This window comes from Sceloporus occidentalis, unplaced genomic scaffold (genome assembly GCF_023333645.1).
Source record: "Sceloporus occidentalis isolate IW3139 unplaced genomic scaffold, rSceOcc1.0.p SCAF_7, whole genome shotgun sequence".
Lineage (NCBI taxonomy): Eukaryota > Metazoa > Chordata > Lepidosauria > Squamata > Phrynosomatidae > Sceloporus > Sceloporus occidentalis.
In genome coordinates, this window is record NW_028316987.1 from 45,587,199 (window position 1) to 45,613,532 (window position 26,334).

At 38.5% G+C, this 26,334-nt stretch overlaps 3 protein-coding genes across 7 annotated transcripts in view; 1 reads left to right on the forward strand and 2 right to left on the reverse strand.

Annotated features, from left to right (window-relative positions):
• The window catches only part of NEK11 (NIMA related kinase 11), a 98,233-nt gene extending 97,773 nt beyond the window's left edge, over positions 1-460 (reverse strand). For both annotated transcript variants that reach the window (XM_089532824.1, XM_089532823.1), the window contains exon 1: positions 355-460. The gene's annotated coding sequence lies outside the window, so the exon portion shown is untranslated. The remainder of the gene's footprint in view (positions 1-354) is intronic.
• Positions 461-588: 128 nt separating this feature from the next.
• ASTE1 (asteroid structure-specific endonuclease 1) lies at positions 589-10,765 on the forward strand. 3 transcript variants are annotated; one of them, XM_089532821.1, is made up of 6 exons: positions 589-641; positions 1,521-1,605; positions 3,883-5,217; positions 5,980-6,190; positions 8,202-8,397; positions 9,487-10,765. In XM_089532821.1, exons 3-6 carry the CDS (start codon positions 3,901-3,903, stop codon positions 9,779-9,781), a joined length of 2,019 nt encoding a protein of 672 aa, XP_089388947.1. In that variant the 5' UTR covers positions 589-641; positions 1,521-1,605; positions 3,883-3,900; the 3' UTR covers positions 9,782-10,765. The 3 variants fall into 3 exon arrangements, with proteins under 3 accessions (XP_089388947.1, XP_089388948.1, XP_089388945.1); XM_089532822.1 differs by lacking the exon at positions 1,521-1,605; XM_089532819.1 differs by lacking the exon at positions 589-641 and having other exon boundaries at positions 1,411-1,605.
• Positions 10,766-11,977: 1,212 nt separating this feature from the next.
• The window catches only part of LOC149309673 (calcium-transporting ATPase type 2C member 1), a 56,231-nt gene continuing 41,874 nt past the window's right edge, over positions 11,978-26,334 (reverse strand). Inside the window, exons 21-28 of one of the 2 annotated variants that reach the window (XM_089532817.1) lie at positions 25,357-25,407; positions 24,683-24,849; positions 23,026-23,094; positions 20,437-20,553; positions 17,927-18,074; positions 15,026-15,121; positions 14,453-14,594; positions 11,978-12,716 (exon numbers count right to left, since the gene is read on the reverse strand). In XM_089532817.1, the coding sequence (XP_089388943.1) occupies positions 12,583-12,716; positions 14,453-14,594; positions 15,026-15,121; positions 17,927-18,074; positions 20,437-20,553; positions 23,026-23,094; positions 24,683-24,849; positions 25,357-25,407 (924 nt within the window). In that variant the 3' untranslated portion in view covers positions 11,978-12,582. The remainder of the gene's footprint in view (positions 12,717-14,452; positions 14,595-15,025; positions 15,122-17,926; positions 18,075-20,436; positions 20,554-23,025; positions 23,095-24,682; positions 24,850-25,356; positions 25,408-26,334) is intronic. The other variant, XM_089532818.1, reaches the window with a different exon arrangement.

The following is a 26,334-nucleotide window of genomic DNA, read 5'->3' on the forward strand; positions in this document are numbered from 1 at the left end:
CATGTACTAATAAGCATGATCCTTAATTATTTTGACAGAATGTACGCCGTAGTATTTTTATCTATTTGAACTGATGGTATGTACAGCGCTGTGTACATTTACATATACTTTAAATATAATAGTAATATTAGCCAAGAAAAGCCCCTGACAGGTGCTCCTTAGGCTCTGACCAGTAAGTCAGAAACAACTTTCAGGCACACAACTGTGGGGCAGTGCTTAAAATTCAGAATAATCAATAACCAATAATCTCTACCTATAATCTATAACAGAAGAACATGCACCTCTAAAGAGCAGCCCCCTGAGGAGCATGGAGGAGACATAAAGAAATGTGGGAGAGACATGTGCTCCTTTTACCTTGTCCATCATATATAAGGAAAGAAGAGGGATCTGCCCCAAAGCAGAGGCCCAGAAGCCCCTTTATAGTCCCTTTATAGTCCCTCTGCTCTGCTCCCCCGCCCCTCTTGTGTTTGGCTCCTGTTGCTAGGAGACGCCGCACTGCATGACGGGAACGCACACACTTCCGCTCTAAGGACATGGGGGAGGAGCTTGGAGGGTGGTCCCCGCGTGACGTCACCCTCACTGTCTGAACTCTAAGGGAGACACTTGAGTGATCCTGCTGCTCTCTCTCTGGACCCATAGAGGTACGTTGGGGCTTCAGGTCCAAAACACACACTGCAGGAATAATCCGCTTTCAGAGCGCTTTAACTACCCTTGGGAATCCTGGGAACTGTAGTTCTGGGAGGCATTTAGCTTTAGCTCTGGTGCCACAATAAACTACGATTCCCAGGATTCCCCAGCACTGAGCCAAGGCAGTTAAAGCAATCTCAGACTGGATTATTTCTGCAGTTTAGAGAGGTCCCTATAAAGATTATTCTCATTATAAGAGAGTTTTAGGTCTAAAACTCACTGCCCTGGCTCAATACTAGGGAATCCTAGGAAATGTAGTTCTGTGAGGCATTTAGCTTTCTCTATTAGAGAGCTCTGGGGCCACAACAAACTACAATATCCAGGATTCCCTAGCACTGAGCCTCAAGCTGGATCATATCTTTAACTGCCTTGGTTCTAGGCTAAGGAATCCTGGGAAGTGTAGTTTATTGTGACACCAGGGCTCTCTCTGAGAGAAGCCTAAGTGTCTCACAAAACTACAGTTCCCAGGATTCCCTAGCACTGAGCCAAGGCAGTTAAAGCGGCCTCAAACTGGATTATTTCTGCAGTGTGTTTTTGGGCCTTTGTTCCAATCCCAGTAACAATATTTAAAGGTCACTGTAGTCACATGAATAAGGTAAGATAGCCTTAAAAATCGTATTACTCTCACATTGGCAATCTTGTGTTTCTGCATTTTATAATGGTAATAGTCTATAATATAAAACCATTCCATTTTCCTTTCTAGTATTTTACTACTGGGACCTCCTCTACTGAGAGATAATCCCAGTTTCACACCGCTTTAGCTGCCATGGCTACATTTTATGGGACCCAGGGATTTGTAGTTTGTTATGTGGCCAAATGTGTCTTCACTGCAGGAGAGGAGAAAACACCGCAAAATGGAGGACATTCAAGAACAACGTTGGACATGACCAAATAAAAGCTGAAAACACTCATAAAAAGGTAAATTTGGGGGCCTTGCTTAGGAGTGAGCATCACTAAGATTAGTGGTACTTGCTATTTCTGTGGAAATACATGCAGAACTGTTCACAAAAATGTGTTTCTTCTTGGAACATACTGAAAATTAGGACAGCTTGCACATATTTCTTTTATCTTCTTAGATTTTAGTTTGGCAGTTGATTATATTTGTGTTTCTGGGTATCCGATTTCAAAGACAGCCATGACAAAAAGCATAATTTTACTACATATGTTGACTTTCAAAGATATTAAAACTTTTAAGAGTGTCAGTTAGCAATGGATTGAATTTAAGACTTGAGGAAGGGGTCAGGCGAGAGAGCTTGGATTTTTACAGGTACCTCTCTTGGATCAACTGCATTTTGGACTCGGAGCTAATTGGAATATGAATCAGTGGTCCAAAACACACTGCAGAAATAATCCAGACCGCTTTAACTGCCCTGGCCTTTAAATTCTGAGAGTTGTAGTTTATTGTGGCAACAGAGCTCTCTGACAAAGAAGGCTAAATGTCTTGCAAAACTACAGTTCCTGGAATTCTGTAGTATTGAGCCAGGGCAGTCTCAAACTGGATTATTTCTGCAGTGTGCTTTGGATCGATATGAAATAGTTCCATTTTGAGACTCCTTTACTGAGAGCCTTTGATTGTGCTCCTTCTCCCAAGTTCATAAGGACAAGGCAGTCAAAGCAGCCAAGTTACCACAGTTGTGGTCTGATGCGTCCTGACATACCATGAAACATAGCCAGTAGTTCCCAAGCTTACTGGCATCTCTTGGCAGTTGCTTTGCCTGCTTGTGGCAGCAACTGGATTATAGCCAAATTATTACAAACCTGTGGCCTTTATAGATGGATTATAGCTCCCAGCCACAGCATAGACATTACTTTTTGATATAGAATTCCTACAATCTCCAACTAAACTTGGGGTGCGCTACACTGTAGAAATAATGCAGTTTGACATCACTTTAAGTTCTGCAGCTCCAGCCTATGGATTTGACACTTTAGAAGGTCTTTAGCCTTCTTTGCCAAAGAATGCTGATGCCTTACCAAACTACCGTACTAATCCCAGGATTCTGTTGGATCGAGCCATGGGAGTTAAAGTGGTCTCAAACTGCATTATTACTCCAGTGTACATGCACCCTTGGCTATATATACATGTTCAGCTTACAAAGACTTAGTCTCCTCTAGTGACCAAAAAGTGAAGTATAAATGACATCTAAAGGTATACTATTAATGGACATAAAGTTTACCATTAATGGAAATAAGTAAAACACAAAGCATCACTCCCAACCTAGCACATTGCAAGTGGGTTATCATTCATAGACCTTCCTGTCTGTAAGAGTCTGGGAGTTTTCCCAGACTCTGCTCCTAGCATCTTTAACTTTAATTAAACATGCTGCTAAGGTGTGATGAGATGTAAGAGTCTAACTTTTAGAAAGCTATATGTCCACTCCTCTGCAAGATTGAGAGCTTATATTTGTCAGGAACTTTCCCTGTCAGCAATTATGGCCTTAGTAACTCTGGAGGAAGGAGGTGGATGGTGGTAGGATGGCCTTTCCATGTTGTGTTCCTGCTGACACCCTGAGGCATGTGATACAACTTTGCTCAGAAGTCAGGGTTTAAATATATCAGTGCCCAATGTTCACTAGACAGTTTTCAAATAGATTTCAAATACACTTGTTCCTCCACGTTCACTGGGGTAAGGGGCAGTGTGAATGTGAGAAAACTGCAAATAACAAAAACACTATGATTTTACCTGAGAGAACACCTCTCTAGAAATCTCTTGGTCCTGCAGTGCAACTCTTTGGTCAACATCTGCCAGACACTGATCATAGACTTGCACAGGAGGGGCTTCAAAGGCCTAGTGGAGCATTCTCTCCAGGAATCTCTAGGTCTTTCAGTGCAGCATTTAGTTAAAGTTGACCATAGAGTTGCACTGGAGGACCTAGATATTCCTAGAGAGAACATAATAAAATCTGTGAATAATCAAATCCACAAAAGTCAAAGCTGCAAATGTGGAGGGACGAGTGTAAATACATTTTAACCAATCAGATAAGGATAAGTCCATTCCTCAGTAATGCTGATTTCATCAACCAGTTGCAAATTATACCAACTGTAATCACTTTGACTGTATTTTGACTTTAATACACACTATGGATCATTACAAAGGGGAGGGGGAGGTCACATTTTCTTGTCATTGTTCCTTTAATGGTGGTGTTTGTGCATGATGTTGCATTTTAAATACTAATTTTTGTCTTTTTCTTCCAACAGGGCTTTTTGTTCAGCAGTATGGGCATCCAGGGGTTTATGAGCTATGTAGGAGAACACAGGGAGTTCTTTATTGACCTGCAGCTGAGGAAGACAGATGTAGTGATCGATGGAAATAACCTGTACCATCGCCTTTATTTTGACTCAAATCTGGATGTTCGGCACGGTGGGGATTATGACTCTTTCACAGACACTGTACATCAGTTTTTTGAAACTCTGGCAACGTGCAACATACAGTCTTATGTTGTGCTAGATGGAGGATGTGATGTATCTGACAAAAAGCTTACAACTTTAAAGGAAAGAGCTCGGGAGAAGATCCAGGCAGCTCATTCCCTCTCCTGCGGTGGTGGAGGGAGTGTATTGCCTTTGCTCATCAGAGAAGTCTTCAAACAGATCTTAGCCAAATTACAAGTCCCTTTTGTCCAGTCTTTTTCGGAAGCGGACAGGGACATTGTGTCATTAGCCAATCACTTGAATTGCCCGGTATTGACATTAGATAGTGACTTCTGCATATTTGATCTCAAAGCAGGCTATTGTCCTCTGAATTACTTTCAGTGGAGAAACCCTTGCAGAGGCAAAAGCTTGCAAGACTGCTACATCCCAGCAAGGTGTTTCTCATTAGAAAGATTTTGTAACCATTTCAGCAACATGAATAAAACTCTCTTACCTCTTTTTGCGGTAATGACTGGCAATGATTACATTAATCTGCCAGCTATAGAAATGTTCCTTAGCAAAGTACACCTTCCTGTTGGAAGCTCCAGGCAGAAGGGAAGAAAGCACATCCGCATTCAGGGGCTGCTGAACTGGCTGTCGCGTTTTGCTGATCCTGCTGAGGCAATAGAAAATATACTGAAGCATCTGAAAAAGCACGAAGAAGAGGAAACAAGGCAGCTCCTTGCTACTTTCATGGAGGAGTATCAACCCTCTGAGGTTAATCTCAAAGATTTTTTTCAGAATGGAATTTATGAATGCGAGGAAGCAAAGAAATTAGAATTACCTCATTGGATTCTTACTGCTTTAGCTAAAGGCCTTTTGGCTCCATTTATTAGTGATGCCCTGGTGTTAAAAAGAACAATCCTTCATGTTCAGGTGGAAAATATGCAGAGGCCTAGTGCTCATGCTATAGCTCTGCCAATTCGACAAGTCATCTACGGTTTACTTTGCAATGCTTCAGAAGGGTCTCTCAGTACTTCACAGAGCAAAGAGCCTGATTCATCCACTCCTCTTTTCCATGAATTTGACAGGATTCAAAAAGCGCTCAAGAAATCATTTGTTTCAACGGCAGTATTGTCTGGAAAATTTGCGGGCGACCAGTATTCTTTGACTACATTAAATCAGGTAAATGGTCAAAATTATGTGCATGAAACAGGCATTTCAGGAGAACGTAATATGGTGCACAAACCTCTGTACAAAAAAGATGGCATATGAGACTGGCGTACAGACTCTGGCATCTTCAGACAGTTGACTAGGCAGAACACTCCTACTTGCGGTGGGTAGGAAACCCAAGGAAGATTAACCATCACATTCAAAGCCCTGCTAAATTCACTCTGGAAAGGAGAGAGGAGCAGCATTTTCCTCCCCTTCCCATTCTTTAAAGTGGCAGTTATTTCACAGATCTCACTAGGGGAGACAGGATCCCAAATTGGGAAGTCTTCTTTCGTCTCAAAGGTATATCTATTACTCTTTATACTTTTTGTAGGAACTTCTAAGGGATTCTTTTGAGGGGGTTCATTGAATAGGTCTTGAAAATGGGACTCCCAAGCTTGTGAGGGAATTTGGGGTTTGATCAATGGTTGCCTGTTTGAACTGGATTTGCTAATAAATTTCCAGAATTGTTGGGAGTCTTTTCTTTGAACTGCTACCAAAAGGTCATTCCATTGTTGTCCACTCATCTAAAATCAGTTATTTCTAAAATTCATTCTTAACTGTATCTAAAAGCATGTCAAGGGAAATGTGGTGCGGAGAGAACTAGTCTTATTTTATGCAAGTATTATGGTTTGTTGGGTTATAGTCTCATTTTCCAAAATGGTTAACAGCTAGTTTGAATTTCTTTTGGAATCAACTCTCCTCACAAAGGCTTTGCTATGTCTTGATTTACAGGTTCCCTTAACAGACCGCCTACTGTTTTTGTTAGAGACATTAGGAGTGACAGCAAGCACTCTTGAAGCAATTCCTTGTCTCCTGCTGCTCCCTGTTGCTGTAACCTGTTATTGGATACGACATTCTGAACCCAAAGCGAAGTTACAACACATGAAGGCTTTACTCCTTGGAATAATATTTGGTGAATTAGATAAGATCGTACATAGTTCAGGTAGGTTTAAAGAGGGCCAATTTTGTTCCTGCTTTTAGACTTGAATTTGTCAGGGATTATCTCCCCAATTTCTATACTTAAAATGTACATGTAGAGATTTTCTATTTTAACCGTTGACTAGTATGACTCTGGCTGCATCTGAACTGCAGAAATAATCTAGTTTCACACCATTTTAACGGCCATGGCTCAGTGCTGTGGAATTCTGGGAATTGTAGTTTCTTCTGGTACCAGAGCTCTCTAGCAGAGAAGGCTAAATGTCTCACAAAACTACAAATTCCATATTTGTATAGCATTGAACCATGGCAGTTAAAGTGGTGTCAAACTGGATTATTTCTGCAGTGTGGACACAGCCTCTGTCTTAAAGCAGAGCTTGGAACCAGATGCTGCTGAACTCCAGTTTCCATCAGTGCTAATCAGCCTGGCCAATGAAGAAGAATGATGGGAACAGAAGTTCATCATCTGAAGAACTAAGTGTACTCCATTTATGATTTAGTGTTTTTGAATTAAGTTTTAGAGGCCTTTATAATGTACAATCTTAGATTGTAAGCCTGAGGGCAGGGAACCGTCTAACTAAAAGATTGTATGTACAGGGCTGTGTAAATTTACAGCGCTTTATAAATAAAGGTTAATAATAATAATAATAATACATTTAAATGAAACTAAGAGCCCGATCAGACAGGCCAAAATAAAGCTGCTTTGGGTCACTTTGGAGGTACGCTGTTTAAATGATACATGCATCTTAAGAGACCAGAAGGTGTGTCAAAGCTGTGCTCCAGTCCTTAGGACTGGAGCGCGGCTTTGGCGCGGCTTCTGGCCTCTTGGGACGCATGCGTCATTTAAGCAGCATACCTCCAGTGACCAAAAGCAGCTTTATTTTGGCCTGCCCTGTTTGAGCCCTAAGATTGTCGTGTGTCTTCAAGTTGTTTCTGGCTTATGGAAACCCTATTGTGAACCTATCATCGAGTTTTCTTTGCAAAATTTATTCAGAGGGGGGTTGCCTTCCTCTGAGGCTGAGTGTTTCTCAAAGCCACCCATTGAGTTTCCATGCCCAAGCAAGGATTCAAATCCTGGTCTCCAGAGTCATAGTCCAGCACTTAAACTACTATACCATGCTGCCCCCTGAAACTAAGATACATGCAAATTTGTTTTCTAATTTTATATTGTATGTATCCTATTAACAAAATTTCATGAAAGGATGCTTAATGAAATAATCTTATGTGGATAAACAGCCATTCCAGATCAACTATGATCACTGTAAGATCACAGTCTCTTAAAAAGTATATTACTTCTCTTTATCTCTCTTTAACTTAGAACAAAATGGAGGAAAATATAGCTCTCCAAGTGTTCTTGGACTACAACACCTATCAGCCTTGTCTATTGTCTATACTAGTTAGGGTCAATAAGAGATGTTGGTCAACAACATTTGGAGAGCCGCACATTCTCCATGCCTCCCCTAGCACCTGAACTAAACACTACACGGAATGTGGGCAAGAGATCAGTATGATAGACTTGTAAAATGGTAAGCCAAAGCCTAAAGCATTGCAGCTTCCACCTCCATCTCTCTTTTTGCACTAATATAAAGGAGGCTTTGTTATTTTATGGGAAGCTGTCTCATCAGATAGGTATTAAGTTACCATAACTATAAAGTATGTTATCCTCTAGGATGATTATTGTTGTTCTAGCTAAACTTTGCACAAATTTTTGTGAATTGTTAGGCTTCAAAGATTGGTTTGCCTTTTATAGCTATATAACAAATCAGCAAAAAGAATGAGAAAAATACTCTCTTGAGTGAAGAGATTAAAATCTTTCTATGCAACCTTTCACTGTATTATTATGTTATTTCTATAGTGCCATATATGTACATAAGATGTTATAAAGAACAGGGAAGGAGTGGTTAGTATTTTGGGGAGATGAAGGTGCCCTAATCATTTAGAAATATTTTCACGCACATGCTTAAAATGTTCTCAAGCATTCAAGAAAGGTGTTTTCTTTTGTTGTTATTCTTATGTAGACTCTGAGGTTCCACATGCTGAAGTCAATAAAATTGTGTATGACCAGTTCTTGAAGTGGAAGGAAAAGAAATCGCAAAAGGAAGCATTGGAGTTAGATGCTGCACACATTTTTTGCCAGTGGCAGTGCTGTCTTCAAATGGGATTGTATCTCAACCAGCTACTTTGTAGTCCTCTCCCTGACCCAGATCTGACACGGTAAGAACTCCTAAGCCAACAAATCTATGTATATTCAGGAGTAAATCACATTGAAGTTGGTGTGTTTACAGTCTGAGTAAGGGCACATAGGATCAGTCTGCATGACAAGAGTGCAATTTAAATTCTGATGAATTTCAATGGGACTGAAGTATGCCTAACTCTAGATTGTCTGCTTGAACATACTTGTTATACGCCACCTCCTAGGATTTTTCTTCTTTAATTAGGGAGCAGAGAGCATTCTGTCACTCACAGCATTACTATCCATTTGACATATTACTACAGGGGCAAGGTCGACAGTTACTTCGTATATGGAGCTAAATCTTTTCAATAACAGATTGAGACAAATAGTGGAAGTGACTGGATAACAATGCTATAGCAATGATGGATGCTGGCGCTGTGGGCTCTCCTCTTCTCCATTCATGCCATCCACAGATGAGCCTAATTCCTCTTAACCGTGCAGCTGCCATGATTCAAAAAATATTTGAATTTTCTTTTCAAGTCACTCATGGAAACTCTGTGGTTTCTTGCGTTAGTAGTGAACATGTGCACAAGTTGTATAGTAACGAGAAGTGTTTCACTTCACTGTCCAACACAGATCTGATTTCTCTCACTCTTACCAAGTACCAGTTTCCACCTCCCATCCTGAAGCCTAGGGCTTCATAAATCAAGGGAATTGGGGTGACAATCGCATAATGAAACGATTGCAAGGCTTACTCCAGAGTAATTCAGGCTATCATACTTGGAAGTACACTTTTAAAGTGAATTTTCTATTGCATTGTTTTTCACTGTATCTTGAGTAAATACAGTTATGGTGACATATCAAGAGGAGTGAAGAGGTCAAATAGGACAGTGTATATAGTCTGTGTCCCCCCCCCCTCCCCACCATGTGCATGCCTTTTGGTAGAACTTTGTGGATTCAAATGCATATCCTCTCTTTCCAAGTTCCCCTGTGGCAACTCAGACCATCTATACTATTGCCCATTCTCAGTTTTCCTGTTTTTGTTCCTGTGGAACAAGGTAATTATAAGAACTTAGAAATTAGAGAAAAACAAATTGGAAGTTAATCATTTTCCTTCCCATCTTTGGCAGGCTTTACAGTGGGACCCTGGTGCACAGATTGTATCATGAACTTAAGTTAGCATCCACACCAGAGGACTTGCTCAGTGCAACACCAAGGATGTACCAGCTTTATTGCAACATGGTACATATAGTGAAAGATGTAACACCGTCAGGCTTCTTCCAGAAAAGGAAGTCCAAAGAACATAGGAGAAAGAACAAGCACCCTAATGAACAAGTGCTGGATAAAAGAGAGAGTACTGTGTTGGAAAATCTGCCTTCATACAGTAGTAACAATAGATTTGCAACATTGACAGTAGAGAACTAAAGACACATGACACAACTATCAAGCCTCAGGTACATCTGCCTTTACAAGAGAAATTCCAACCATCATTTTTGTAATACCTGACAAAAATCAGAAGTTAAAATCAAGTGTTCAGTTGTGTAAGACATGTCAAAATTGTGCAGTTTATTCCCAAAGTATGGAGAAGAAGATGCAGAACTTGCATATTAAAGGGCTAGGCCCCTCACTATGGGTTACATTGCTTGCTAAATATTAAGTAGTTATAAAAATCTATTCTTAAGGTTAAGGCCCAGTACAGATAGGCAAAAAGCACCATCCTCACACTCAGAGTCCTCTGTGCGCTGCTCAGGCGCCATCTTGACATGCAGCCGTTCAGACGGCACGCACAATGACGTCCCTTCAACGCTGCACCGAAGGGGCATAATCAAGCTGCCCGGCAGTGGCAGTGGCACCTCTTCGCAAGCACAAAAAGGAGCCAGAAAAAACGACTCCTTTCTGTGCTCTGCAGAGGCTGGATTTGTGTCACTGCGTGCATTTGCCGCAGCACCAATCCAGGTTAGAAAGAGGTGGCATCTCACCGTCCCTTCCTGTCCATTTGTACAGGGCTTAACTTTTTAATCTAACTTTTAATTGAACAGGATCTCTAAAATTGCAATAGCAATCATAAAAATAGAAGGGCCATAAACTGTATCATCCCAGTTAGAAATACTGATAGCAAGTCAATTCACATGTTCCAGAATGTACTACAAATTGTATGTTACATTAGCAAAAACACCTTTCTTCATGCAAGGGTAAAATCAAATACTTCCATTTAAGATGGAAAAAATGTAGGCCCTTAATATTTGAAACAGGCTGGGAGGCAACGAGTATTATACACGAGTAGAAAAGATAGCCCTGTACATACACATATGGAGGAGACTGCGAATGTCTTGGCAATGGTCATGCTGCTTTTAAATTTCTGGAGAAGCCTCCAGTCATCAGACACGGGCATTGTATGTTCTTTATAATAATGACTGAAGATTACATGTATCACAGATGGAATTCAATCTCTCCCTTGCTCCATCAGTTCCTTCATTTGCATTATACAGTCTGCCCTCTGTATCCGCGGACATGTCATCCACGGATTTCAGCATCTGAATGGCAAGCCATTATGGGGGGGGGGGGGGCAGCAGAGGAGGAGGAGGAAGAGAGTAGTCGCCTGCTGTGGCGAGCAACAAAGTCCGAGTGTTCCCAATGGTGGCTATGGCACCACTGAGGACAATGGGATTTGAGCATCCATGGGGAGATACTTTATTACAAACATACCATATATACTCAACTACAGGTCAACGTCACGTTCAAGTCAAAGGCAGGTTTTGTGTGCAGAATTATGGATTTTGAGAGGACCCATTGACAAGTCAAGGGTAAAACATAGGAGCATGTAACAAAGGATATAAAGGATGAAGCAAAGGAAAATAATGCTAAAGAACTTAAATTTCAGCAGGCTTAACTGTGTTCACTCTAAAGGCTAGATAGTTGAAGACAGATCCACCTCTACTATTTTCCTACCCAGCCATTCAAATAGGCCAGGAGCCCATGCTTTTTTTAAGTGCTCCTGGAATGAACTAAATGTTCACCCACTGCCACTCAACTCAAAGAAGGGATGGTTCCTTTTTTTATAAGTGTAAAAGAACAGTACTTACACTAACCCATGGATAAGTTGACCCAGTTTTTTGGGGTCAATTTTTGACTAAAAATTCTAGACCTATACTTGAGTATATACAGTAATTCAAAAAAGAGTACATAAGTTTTCTTTCATTTAAATAACACATTTGAAAGGAAGTTCCAGTAGCTCTCCTATGTTTTTGTAATCCTTTTAGAAATCCCGACTCTTTCAAAGGCTTATTAAAAAGGAACAAAGAAAACACAGTGTGATACTAAAGACTTTGAAAATTTAAAAGCTCAGTCACTTGTGGTAAAGTTCAAATGTCATGATGTGAATTGTCTGGAATTCATACTATTCAATGCAAAAAGGCCTTTTGTTTGTTGCCAACAGACAAAGTTATTGTTGAGAGAGCTTTACAGTTTAGAAAAAACAGGTTGTTAATGTTGGGCAAGTAAGAGATCTAGAATCACTGCATAAGTGGAACAATGAGACATCATTTTCCACTTTGTGACCAAACTTCATTTAAATTAAGGTACACATTCACACATTTTAAGAAACGCAGACATTTACTTCAAAATCGCAATATAGGCTTTTCAATCACAAAAAGAAAGAAAAGACAAGTGATTGGACAGTGGTCACATCCTGTGCAAATAACGTAAGATTTAAAAAGGGTAGCACAAGGTACACATTGCATGGAAATGTACTATAAATAAATACAGGAGCTGAAATATGGCACCTCTTGCAATTCACTCTAAACCAGCTGGAATGCCTCGCATATTCAATAGTAAAGTCCCACCACCACCATAAAAGGCTTTTTTAAAAAATAAAATAAAAACTAAAATATTTTATCTAATACATGTTTCTATACACATATCTCTTAGCAGAAAGGTGGGCCTAACGTTTGACATGGTTCTTTTTTAAAGGTTAGCTTTCATACTTAGAAATTTCCATTCAGTCTGAAAAGTAAAGTTGTCTTTGAGGAAAAAATATTACCAAAGTTGCATAATATTGTTTATTACTCTCCCAGCTGGAAGTTGAGAATTAAACAGTCTTTAAAATTTCCAGTGTTCATCATCCATCAGTGAAAAGGAGGACTTGTCAAAAGCCCTTTATCTTCTCATGTTCCTCCTACATAAAGAGCAGTTTCTAGTTTTTGAAAACACGAAGTATGCAATGTGCGTCATACAGCAAGAAAAGATGTTAAAGATGAGGATCTGCCATGTTTCTGGATCTTCTCCCTGCTTCTTTCAACCTTCTTTATAACCTCTGCTATTATGCACACAGAGGAGGTGAGGCCCAGAAGAAATAGCAAATCTAAAAATGAAAAAAATATTTTTTTTCTTTTAATAAAGACATTGAAAAATGTAAGCAAGTAAAAATGTAAGTACTGCCTTTGAATGGACCTTGGATGAAATCATCCAGCCTCAGAGGGAGAGAAAGGCCAGCCATCTCCATCAGGCCTGGCCTAAAGTAAGAAAATGAGCCCTCCCTCTTTGCCATCTGACATCATCTGGCCTGAGAGGGAAAGAAAGTAAGAAGAGCCCTCCCTCCAGTCCATCTGCCATGTTCCAGGCCTCAGAAGGAGAGAAGAACCTATGAACTTATTACCTTTCCTCGCTGCCATTCCCTTCTTCTTTTGTGTCATGTCTTTTTGCCCAAAAGGGAAACCGTGACACCTCTCATCGAGATGAGTACAACATACACAAAACAGGCAGTCAACGAGGGGGCATGGGGTGAGGGGAGGGCATCTGCATGGACACACCTCTGCTCTGATGCCCTATCATGGTGAAGCGCTGCACATGCGAACGTGGGCAGGTTCACAGGGATGGCAGTCATCTGCAATTCGCTTCTACTAAGGTGTGCAGGGATGGTAGGGGGAACAGTAAAAAAGCAGCACAGCCTGAAGCCCCGCCATGTGGTCATGACATGCACACTCCAGCCTCCTTGGGAGCAGGCAGGGCGGTTGGTGGAGTTTCAATGCAGCTTTGGAAAAAAGCAGCTTCAAGCCATTATTTCCTGCCCATCTGTTTTGCCCCTTTGTCGATCTGTGCGTATATGTGTTTTGATGAAGTCTAAACGTTTTTAAAATTTTTGATCTTTACTGAAGTATTTTTTTAAAAATACCATTGTACCATTTTTATGTAATTATACAACCGTTTACAGCTTTCAAATACTAATAAACCTCAACTGCCTCACAAGCAAATTTGTTTTTATATTAATGTGTCTTGGTGCACTATCTAACATCTGTTTTATAGAAGGTGGGTAGAGATCCTGAATCTAGAATTAAAGAAGTGCCAAGAACTGGTTAACACTGTTCAATGGAATCTGGTTAAATTGATTGGTTCCAGGGACTGAAACTACCCCCTGGACCAAGCTGGCAAGGAGGGTACATGCCTTCAACCCCACATGACTTCATCCAGCCCTATCTTGGGGTGGATGTTATTTCCTCCTCCTTCGTGCAATAAGGTATGGGATTCCATACCTTTCTCTCCACAAAATACTCCTGCTGCTTTCATATTAGATAACATTCTCTTCCATCCTACTATCATCTGCTAGTTAAGATGAGAAAAGAATTCTTGCCATCCCTAAAGGTAACGTGAGCAGGGTAAAATCTGAAATTGTAGTACCCTGTTCATGTGCCTCACTGATAACACAAGTGAGACAGGACAAAATTGTCCACACCCACATTCCCAATTGGGAGCAATGAGTGTGAAATTCTCATTTGAGACAAAGGAGTTTGAGAAATAACAAGTGTCAAAAACTTGCCCCAAAAAAGCAGTCCACAAACCTTAGCTTAAAGGTAATTTGCCAGTCTCCAACATGCCATGAGGCTCTTTGTTTTTTGCTGTAATTGGTAGATTTACTGCCCAGAATTGTTTATAATACAAAGGTGAACAGAGCAGCAAGTGACAGTTTCACATATGAACCGTATATAAATTTCATCTTTTTGTTGATGATTTATAAACACAAATAGCCTACAACATAATGTAAATTTCTAATAGCATTTATTCACAAGATTCCAGATTAAAATTAAAAAGTAAATTCCTTACCTAATATGCTTAGACTCTCTGTCTGAAAAACCTTCTGAAGAGGGGGGAAGTAGATTACTAATAGTTGTCCCATTATAGATCCAAGGACTGCATAACAGAACATTTTATTGCTACAGAGTCCAATCTCAAACACAGATTTAGTCTGGGAATTAAAAAAGAAAAACTATTATATTTCAAATCAGACCTTAATAATAGATTATAATACTGGCATGTATTATTGTTTTTCCTACTGAACGTTTGGTGAAACTATTTGAATCAGGTATGTTTTTTGAGTTACTTCATCTTCTATTAAACTCTGAAAATTTGCAGAAATCCTTACAACTATATACAGTGGATCCTTGTTATACGCTGGGGTTTGGTTCCAAGATCCCCCGTGTATAACAAAATCCGTGTATGCTCAAGTCCCATTAAGTATAATGACATAGCAAAATGGTGTCCCTAATAAAAAATGGAACATCAAGGTAAATTTATACTTTTTTGGAACATTTTCAAATCGTGTATGCTTAAATCCGTGTATAAAAAATCCGTGTATAAGAAGGGCCGACTGTATCATATGTTTAAAATGTCACATACCTGAGATCTGGAACTCAAAGCATTGAACATATCAAAAAATACAAAGCAAGTGAAGGTCATTGTTGTATCTCGAGGTGTTATGACATTGTCTCGCAGCTGCCAAGAAAAACCAAGAGATTTAATATGTATACTGGCACCTAGGAACCTACACTCATACACTCATTCTTCAATACTTTAAGCATTATTTCCTGCCCTCCTCAAAGCATAATCTCTTAATTTCCACAGTCAACTAGATCTACCGATTTCTATTTTAGACTGTCCTCAAACTGTACATCGTTTCTAAGGCATCTATCTCAACAGCATTTGCACAACCTCATTGTTTACACGAACTTTAATGGCATATCTTCTACATACCAAGCCAACTTTGCTTCCATTCTGAAGGGACTTTTTCAGCTTTGGATCAACAGGGATGCTCTGGCATTTGTGAACAAATTTTACAAAACTACAGTCGCCAAATTCCTTTTTTTTTTTTTTGGGGGGGGGGGGAGCAAAAGCATTTAAAACTGACTTAACGTTACTGAGCAGATAGATATATCTCTCAAATTAAAGGGTAACCTGTTCAATAGAAAAGTTATTGCAGTCACACTTCAGATCACCAGAGCATCTACAGGAAACAATTCACTTAAGCGTTAGTTCTATCCAAGTCCCACTGTGTAGCTTTTGGGACTTGGGTCATGGCTGCTGGCCAGCCTCCACCACATATTGGGGGGAAAGAGAATATTCTTGGTGCAATCTTGTATTACTACTTTAAAAAAGCCTCTCTAACTATTAATGCTTTATATTGCACTTAGAGAATTAAACAGCAGAATTTCTGACTTGAAACACAGCAGAATATGTTTAACTCTAAGCCATTAACTTACATTCCACAGAATATTAATGAGATATTAAAATAAAATATTAATATTCTTTGAAATGCAAGTTAATGCGTCGTAAGTCAGAAATGATGTTAAGGTTCACAACACCAATAATGCAGAGATCTGACATTAGTTTGGAAGCATAGGTGCTGCAAATCTTTACTCAGTTGTCAAGTTCTGAAGGTGGGTTGTAAGTAATCATTCACTCACAACCGAAACTACTTGAGGTGTTGCAAGGTAAAAAGTTTCTTAGGATATTTGGTGAAAGGATGGATAAACTTTTGATAAAGCATAAAAGTACTACAAGACACTAGAAACACCTTTTAACTTCTTGAGAGATATACAGTACTTCCACAACTAAAAAAATCTAAGTGGTCAAGCTCATAGAATGGTAGTAAATACAAAATTATGTCCCTGTCTGCAAAGTTTCCTCTAAACTATTTAAGTCCAGACATATTAGAGGTTAAGGTCTTCCTCAGCATCATGTATTCTGATACTAATTGCATGAAAAGATCTGGCTCCTCTCAAGAGATACCTAATCTACTCAGGCAATCCTGTAAGATAAGTATAGTACATAGAACAATTCTCTATTATAGGGCGATATTGCCAGCACAACCAGAATACTGCTATCCTTACTAGAAAAACAACAACATTGTATGCAGGCAAGGGTCCTGATAGATCTGGACCCAAACACTTTTCTTCACGTTTAACCCTCCACAATTGTCATCTAAGCAAATTTTAATCTATGATAATTCCATTGCAAATGGAAGAGAATAAGTTATTTATCATAGGCAAGGACTGATAATTTAAGATTAGTTACAAACTTGAGTGCTTTAAATACTTGACCTGATTCTGCAGCCATTTTTCTTCATGAATAAACAGTCCACAACACATGGTTCCTTCATTTTAGTCATCTATGGCATGACATAACATTGGACAAATGAGTATTGGAGATGGTGACTACTAGTTACAGAATACCATTTGAAGAAAGGCCAACCACCCCAACCTGGGTGGTTGTGCTGGTCTATGACCATAATAAAGATTTTATACTATTCCCCTGGGTGGGGGAGAGCTGTTCTTTCAGTCTCATGAGAATGACCATTCTTGGTAAGGATCATCTACTCATTCTCCATGAGGCTGTAGGAACAGTCTGCAACACATGGGATAGACCCAAGCCACCATCATCAGGGAGGGCCTAATTAGTATTATCATTCACAACAGCCTGAAGTACTACCAAAGGCTGCTTGATTAGCTCTAAATTTGTCAACGTCATAGAGTCTCACAAAAATCAATGGCTCTTCCCATCTGCAGCCTTACAAACACCCTCAACTGAAGCGGCTGTTGTTGTCACCACTGATCTAGTAGAAATGTGCCCAAACATGTTTCAGCCTAGAAACTTTGGCCAAGTGATATAACTGATAAATACAGCCTTTCAACCATCTGGACAGCATTTTGGCCCAAAGACCTTTGATTCAAATTGTATTCTGTAACTTCCAATACCCATTTGTCCAATGGTATATGATGCCATAAGCGGCCAAAATGAAGAAGCAATGTGTTGTGGAATGTTCCTTCAGTCCCATGAGAATGACCATTCTATGTAATTATCAACTACTCATTTCATTTAATGCTGAAGATGCATTTGAAAAAATTGACTGGCAGTTTATTTTTGTGACTGAAAGGATTTTAGCTTTCTATCAGAATTTTATAAAACTCTTATTAATCTTTGATTCATATTCAAAGTGCTGCACTAGGCATATCAAACTGCATTTGCACTTTCAAGGAGGATTTTACCTTTGCTTCTTTGAATACATCATAGCCACTTTTAATACTGATTTTGAAATACCTTTCTATTTGAAAAGCAGATTGATATGCATATAGAAGCTATTAGGAAATCCCAAGTCTTAAGCTCCCTGAGGTACTGAATAAGTGGCATGCCTCTTTAAATCTTGGTCACATGTTATGCAGTTTTATATTAGCAAGCAGGTTTAAATTTGCAAGCACTGATATAAAAGAAATACACTTAAAAACAGATGCATCTTTGACATACCTCTCTCCAAAAGACAAACAGTGTTCCACATACAATAATTACAGATGAAACCAATATTTTGACAATTAGATTTCTGGTCAAAATGCTGTCCTTGACATTTCTTGGAGGCTTCCTGATAACATCTTTATCCACAGGCTCAACTCCAAGACTAAAAATAAGGAAGGACATTTTTTTAAAAAAAAAGTTTTGAATTAATTTATGAAGTGTAAAATCAACTAATATGGAAAAGTGAGACACAAACCTCAATACATATTTATGTTCACCAATAGAACCAAAACATTACTTAATCTCATGTTGCGATACAGTCTATAAGCATCTACAAAACTTATCTTGGGTCATGCCTTTTTTAAAAATGTAAAACATCCTCCATAATAATCCTCAAAATTCACTACACACAATTTTGATATAAAAACCTTCAAAGGTAAGCAAAGAAATGTTCAATGTAACTATTTCTCCACAATATCTTGACAAAAACCTAGCATATATACTTTCTTAAAGTAACAATTGCCTGACTAAGACTTCCTGGATTAAAAAGCATGAATTTAGAAAAAAAATGAGATGGGAAAGCAATCCAAATTTTTCACACAAAATAGGAATAAAAAATCTAGCATAAGAGGTTTTATACTATAACTTGATACGCTTACAAAGATGATATATCTTAAATGTATGTTTGAAGAATGGCCTATACAGTGATGGTGAACCTTTTAGGGGCCGAGTGCCCAAACTTCAACCCAAACCCCACTTATTTATTGCAAAGTGCCATGTCCCTCTGGATTTCTAGTAACAAACTCTGGCATACTCTGTGTTGCGGTGATGGCACACGTGCCCACAGAGAGGGCTCTGAGTGTCTCCTCTGGCACGTGTGACATAGGTTCACCATCACTGACTGGCCTATAAGATTAGCACTTCTGGAAAGATGTATCAACCACAACCTCTCAAAGAGCAAATTTGTCCATTTGTTGGGCCGTTATTAAGTTACGTGGAGCTTACAGCCCAAATTTGTAATTACGTATATACCCATCAATAAGTCTTAAAAATTTTCCCCCAAAAATAGACCCCAAAATCCCAGGTTGACTTATTTATGAATCAGTATGGTGATGTGATAGCAGCTCTTTCAGATTTCTCTATACGGTGGGAAGATAGTTTCTTTTTCTCTTGAGCCAAACAGAAAGAGTCCTGAATGATTAGCTGCTGTTAGACAAACAGTACCCCTCCTGCCTGCGCCCTGGCCATTCCTGTCTGGGTGAAGGATGAAACCAAAGTTGAAACAAATGCTGAAGCAAAAAGCCTCAATTAGAGTCTCTCTTACTATACGTACACATACTCAAGGAACCTCCAAGTTTTACCCTCGACTTATATATGAGGTCGACTTATAGTCAAATATATACGGTACTTCCAGATTCTAAATTAACCAGTTATATTTTCAGTTGCATCCCAAGTAAACCTGTGGGTCACTGCTGACCTACTCAACTAAGGAAATATCTAACTTCATAGGTTAGAATTCCCATTCACATTTTGAGGATAACCATGCCACTGTGACACCCTATTTCCAATGTACATATATTAAAAGTGCACATTGTGTGTGTAAAATGCAATTACAAGAATGCTGTATTTGCAACTTGGATTCAAAGCCCCATACAATCACTTTTGTTGCTTTATTATTACAAATTAATTATCTCTTAGCCAAAAATCCTTAATCCAAAATACGCCAAAATCCAAAATTGTTCACGTGGGTGACTGAGGTAGTGACAACTTTGCTTTCTGATGATTCACTGTACACAAACTTTTTTTCATGAACGCAAATATTAAAAACATTATGTATACAATTACCTTTAGGCTATTGTATAAAATATATATAAAACATAAATGAGTTTCGTGTTTATACTTGGGTCCCATCTCTAAAGTATCTCATTATGCAAATATTCCAAAATCCGGGGGGGGGGGGGGGGGAACCAAAACACTTCTGGTCCCAAGAGATGCTCAACCTTGTATATTCCTGGCTTTTCCCACTGAGTGCAAAGACATCATCCTTTCTTTGTTCTATGCAAACTGGTGAATTAAAATGATTATAAACTGCAATGTTGAATTTTTTGTTTAGGATAGTGCACATAACCTCTCCAAAAGCACTGAAATCCCTTCACATCCTCTAGAAACGTTTTGCTCAGTCATACATTGTGATGTAGGTGCGACATGCGAATGTCCCCATACAAGAATGTGGTGGTGAATGTAAATATGGTCAACAAATCATCTTAACAGAGGATGAATGCTTTATGAATAGGCCCCAAGCATCTTCTATAGGCTATACACATAAATTATGAGCAAAAAGAATAGAAGTGAAATCATACATTGCCCAGAAAACATCATGCACAAGAAGGATCTAGGTTATCTAACAACATATTTTAACTACCTTCTAAAATGAATGTACTACAAAACAGAACACAATCAGTCAAGAATATTAGTTTGCTAGCAACAGCTATATCCTCCTGTTACAAGCTTTTAAAGGAAGTTACCTCTGAGCGGGGGGTCCATCCATGATTATGTTGATCCATAAGATCTGCATGGCATTGAGAGGATTAGGAAAGTTCATTAATGTGGCCAATGAGATTAATGTCAATGCAGCTATACTCCTGTAGAAAAAAAGTTGTTTTACACACCTGTCAGCATGTTTTGTTTTTCTTTTAGGAGATTTGTGGATATCAAGCAAAGGTAAGACACACAGTCATTTGAGTAGCAGATAAATCTCATACACAGCAGCAGACCAATTACTTTAAACGGATCATGCAGGTTAGCAGGGATTTTATGCCATACACTAAAATTAGAGATTAATATTTAGTCTAGTTTAGCAAACCAAACCTTACAGTAATCTTTGTTGTTAGAGGATGTGTCAGTGATTGTTTTCCCTTTCTGGTAAGAGATATGATGTAATCAGTACAACAGATGCTTATTTCTCTAGACTTACAACATATAGAGGTTTCATTTAAAAGTTTACAGGCATTTAAGTTACAGGGCATCCCCAAACTGCATCTGAGAGAATAATCCATATGTTTGGAACCTGCTGTCATTTTGAATTTACTTAACCTAAATGTTTAGTCGTTTTTGCCCAACAAGACACCTGTGAAGTACTCATTCCTAATTTCTTTTAGAGGCACCATATTACAACAGAAATGTTGACTAAGGTAAACTGCTTCATCTGTAGTGTGGTGTTGTTGCTTGTCCTCAAGTCATTCTAAACTTAGGGCAACTAACTTGCTGACAAGTTTCTTCAGAGGGGGTTTGCGATTGCCATCCTCTGAGGCTGAGGGACTGTGACTTGTCCAAAGTCACCCAGTGAGTTTTCATGGCCAAGTGGGGATTTAAATCCTGCTCTGCAGTCATAGTCCAATGCTACATCACACTGGCTCATGCTAAAAAAAACAAATCTGTTAAACAAACAAACAAAAAACCCTCCAACAAACTTCTAAAAAAGTGACCTGAAGTCACTGCACCACTGCCAAAATGAAAAAAGGGGTTGTATAGATAGGTATGTACTAATAACCCACTTCATTATCCCAGTACAGCTCATACACTCAGTTTGTACTAAAAACAATCCAGAGTGGACAATCTGGTGCAATCAGTGAGTAATAGCAACAGACAGATAGTTCTGAACATTTGCAAGCAGTAGGGCATTAACAGTAATGGCTTTTTCGTTTATTCCTAATATTAGGTGTTCAGAGGTAAACTACCTTAATATGTAGAGGTTCCATTTAGCTATCACAGCCAAATGAAGAGGCTTCTGTAGACAGAAGTGGACTTGGAAGAGCCCTGATGGTGCAATGGTTAAATGCCTGTACTGCAGCCACTGACTCACAAACCACAAGGTTACGAGTTCAATACCAGCCAGGGGCTCAAGGTCGACTCAGCCTGGCATCCTTCCAAGGTTGCTAAAATGAGTAACCAGCTTGTTGGGGGCAATTAGCTTTGTAAACTGGTTAGGGAGTGCTTAAGTGCACTGATAAGTGGTATAGAAATGTGCTTGCTATTGCTCTTGCTATAAGTGGACTTATTATTAATACCCATACTTTTTGGAGGCACACATTACTCCTGAGTGTTAAACTTCCAGAGGTGTAACCATTTTAGTTACAGCAAAAGCAACAACTACCAAAAAGAATTTTGTCATGCTGTACAGACGAACAAATTTATTATGGCACAGTCATGCACTAGTTTAGTTCATCATATGCACAATTCTTTTTAAAAGAAAGTGCTTTGTCATGCTCCAAAGGTTTGTTGCATTCTCCAGATATTCTGAAATCTGGATATCTGAGCCAACAGTACTTTCACATCAATCAGACTTTACAACATCTATCATCAATCAATAAAGTGAAGATAGTGTTTCAGATGTTATGCAAATTATTTAAGCCTTGGCAATTATTTAAATCTTTGGCATTAAGCTCTGGCCAGTACAATTTGGAGTTCTATTTATTTATTTTAAAAAATCTGATACTGCAAGCCTGATATCTGCCTACTCCACCTTGTAGCATGAAGTAAAAGGTATCAGAACTATTTTAATCTGTTCTCATGTATCCTGTAATTTTAAGTAACAAGAGACAATATATATAACTTTCATTATTTAACACAGTAAAAAATAACTAAGGCCTAAAATAGATGGGCCAAATAAAGCAGCTTTATATGGAGAGCATGCCAAGCTAGGAAAAGCCAGCGTGAAAAGGAAAACCACTCCTGCTGGCATCCTATTCAAGACTGCAGCAGTGGCCCGCTTTCAGAGCAGGCTGTGCAATCGCCACAGTTTCTGCCCAACTGCAGCTGGAACAGCCTCTGGCCCCTCGTTTTGGCCAGTCTGTTTCACCCCTAAAATACATCACTTTGTTATCTTCAGCCAGTTATATGCCATTTCTGTAATGACTGTATTAGATATGATGCTTATTTTATGTATTACTATTAGATTTATGGCTAGGAAAGCCTGTGCAAATTTTTTGTGTGTGCATGGTAAATAGTGTACCAGGTTCGTTTGTACTTGAATTAGCCAAACAATTGTTAGTGCAATTAATTAATCAAGCAGAATTCATACCACTAAATTTCTGATATTGTGCTGCAGAACTTACGTGCTAAGTTGAAATCTAACAAAATTTTTGATGTTGTTATAAATTCCTTTACCCTCTTCAATGGCAGACCTGAATCACAAGAGCAAAAATAAAAAGAAAATTCAAAACGATAAAGAGGCATAATGTTTTGAAGGCATTCTGTAAAGGTATCTAATATAGCAGAAGTAGATAAAGAGTAGCTCACAGAGGACCCCCCTCCTGTAGTAACTCCTCAGGACTTTTCTTTTTTAAAAAAGAGCTGACACCACATTTTGCTGATATCACATTTTACTGACTATAGTCAAAAAGCTAAGGAAATAAGCTCAAAATAGTTAACAGGATAATCAATATGAAAATTGGTTTAGTCCAGTATCAATAGTTAATATCATAGCAAATATCACCAGTGAAAAACTACCCTAGCTTCAACTTCTAACACTTCTTTAGATTTAAAAAGCTACATTTGGTTCACCAAAAACTGATGCTTCAAGTGTATTCAACACCATTATACCTTTTGAAAAGAAACTGAATTCTGATAATGTAATCCAGACAATACTTTCTTGTGGCATATGATGTAGACAAATTCAGTGATTAGTCCTTTCTGGTTTGGGGCATTACTGCATATTAGTTTTGTATTAGAACAATTTCAGACATTTGCAGACACACAACTTTGTTTAAATTTTATGCTGCAACTTATAATTTAAGTGATGGACAACATAGTGGTGATACTACATGCTTTAACTGTTGCTAAACAAATTATAATGAAAGATTGGAAAGGCAATCAGTCACCATTTCCAAGAAAATGGGTTGGCTTTTGACAATCATATTCTATTTAGTTCCCCCTTTTTTCTTTGCCATCCCCCCTTCATTAAAAGGTTCACCTAAAACAACTTTAAATGCTTTAAAAATCAAACCAAATAGGTGCCACCCTTTGAGTATGTGGTCAACTCGAAAGTTTTAAAGTTTTAGGACAATGTAACTAAATTGTTTTATTATATAAATTCAAAATAATTTCTCCTTCCTCAAATGTGCACCTTATTCAGTTTTCTCAATGGTGAAAGCAATTGGACATTAAGACTGTAGTTTTGGTTTTACCAGCATTTCTGAACAGAGTGAGATAATATAAATAGTGTTACAAGAGGACACATCTACTTAACTACAGGACTCAAAAATTCAAGTATCCCTTAGTTATATTTCATTAGAACAATAATCCTGAGTAGCTCATGGAGGGAGAGTTTCAAAAGAAGTTACAGAAATAAGATAATCTTGAATTTATTACTCTGCTTGATAAATAAGATGTGTGTGTATGTGTTATGTACAAGTCTTGAATACTACTGTTTTGTAATAACTAAGCGTGATTACTGAACACAATTTTTTCAGATCTATTTCATGGGAAAATATTTGCGCTGATTATCTATTATCCATTCTTATGAGCAATAAAAACTACAGATAAAGCTGAGACAAGAAATGTAAGCATTACTCTTAAATAACATTTCCATGACACACAAAGTTGTCATTCCATAACAACTAAAATAAAGCTCCTTGTATGACTTTGAATTTCCAGAGATGGATGGGATATTAAACTTCCAATGACATAGCAGATACACATTCTAAACAAAACAGCATAGTTGTACTAAAACAGTTAGACAACATACAAAATGTGGATGTAAAGCAAACTTACATTATTGTCTGGAAGTCATCATCCACTAAGATCATATCAGCTGCTTCTTTACAAACATCAGTGCCAGTCTGCCCCATTGCTACTCCAATATCTGCAGCCTTCAGTGCTACAGCATCATTCACTCCATCACCAGTCATAGCAACTACTGAACCATTATTTTGTAGTGACTAAGGGGGGAAAATAGTTAACCTGTTGATTGTCACCACAAAATACTAACAATAAACATTCATGATATAACATATTAACTAAAATTCACCATTGGTCTCTTTTGTCAAAATGAAAATTTTCATGGGTGAGATCTTTATCAACAAATATACTTGTAAAGCCTTTTCAGCTAAACTGGGGACATTTTTATATATTCATGGTTCTACTTCACCTTTGCTATTGTACTCCAAAAAGAATGTATTGCTTTTTCTCATTTTACTTCACCATTTAACTTTGTTATTTTAAATCAAGTGTATAAACACTTCAAGCTAATTTAAACCACAGCTGTATTTGTAGAAACTGTAAAGCACCACCCTAAATTTAGCTACTCCCTTATATTTTAAAAGTTCTTTGTCAGTCATTTTAGAGTAATTGCTTTCATCTGAATATTGGATTGTTAGCATTAAAAATTCTAGTACCATTTTAAAATTAGTTACTATTCTGTTATTCCTAAATACACACATACATACCTTAACTATCTTCAGCTTATGTCTGGGACTGGCTCTGTAGAACACTGCTACCTGGAAAACAGAAATATTTCTGGTCTTAAAAACAGTAAAGTTGTATTTCTTAATTATAAATATCATAGTTTTTTCAACAAGAGATGGGAGGTAAGAGGGATCCCCTACCAACCCACCAATCCTTTTTCTGTTTTCGTTCTCCCCTGCCACTAGAACTCTGCCTACCTATTCTCCCATCTCCTTTCTCTCACTAGACATCGCAGCAATTAGCACCAGCTCCAAAGGCAAGGTCTGACAATTGCCAATTGCCCTTATATTACTACCATCCTCACTTATTTTAGAATACTTAAGATCAGGATCTGTACAAGAAAAGGCTTCCATGCCCTATTTCTTCCATCAGCACAATTTTACCAAATGTAGCTTTTCAGTTATCAGAATAAAATATAATGTTGTTGTGCTGGAGGCTTAAAGCTGAACAAGAATGCACAACCCTTGCATGTTTGATCTGAGTATCATCAAAAGTAAGCTTACTTCAGATGGTGTTGGGCTTCCACTCTATGGTTTGGATTGATAGGATTTACAACGTAATGTACCATGGGTTCTTATTAACCTTTATTTATAAAGCGCTGTAAATTTACACAGCGCTGTACATACAATCTTTTAGTCAGACGGTTCCCTGCCCTCAGGCTTACAATCTAAAAAGACACGACACAAAAGGAGAAGAGAGTGGTGGTGGGGAATAGGATCAGGTCCAGCAGATCTTCTCCACCTCCGAGGCCTGGACCAAGACAGATGGACCGGAGGAAAGGCTTGGCTTCTTAATGGATGGTTAAAAGAAGGCTTCCTGGGTCAGAGAGGGGCTCGCCTCTGGGAACGCTTCTCTAAACAATTCTCTTCACCCCGATGTTAAACCTCTCCCATAATTTCTGACAAAAAGTTTAAAAATCATAGGGAAGTTCTAAAATAGTTCTCAAGAACTGTAATACC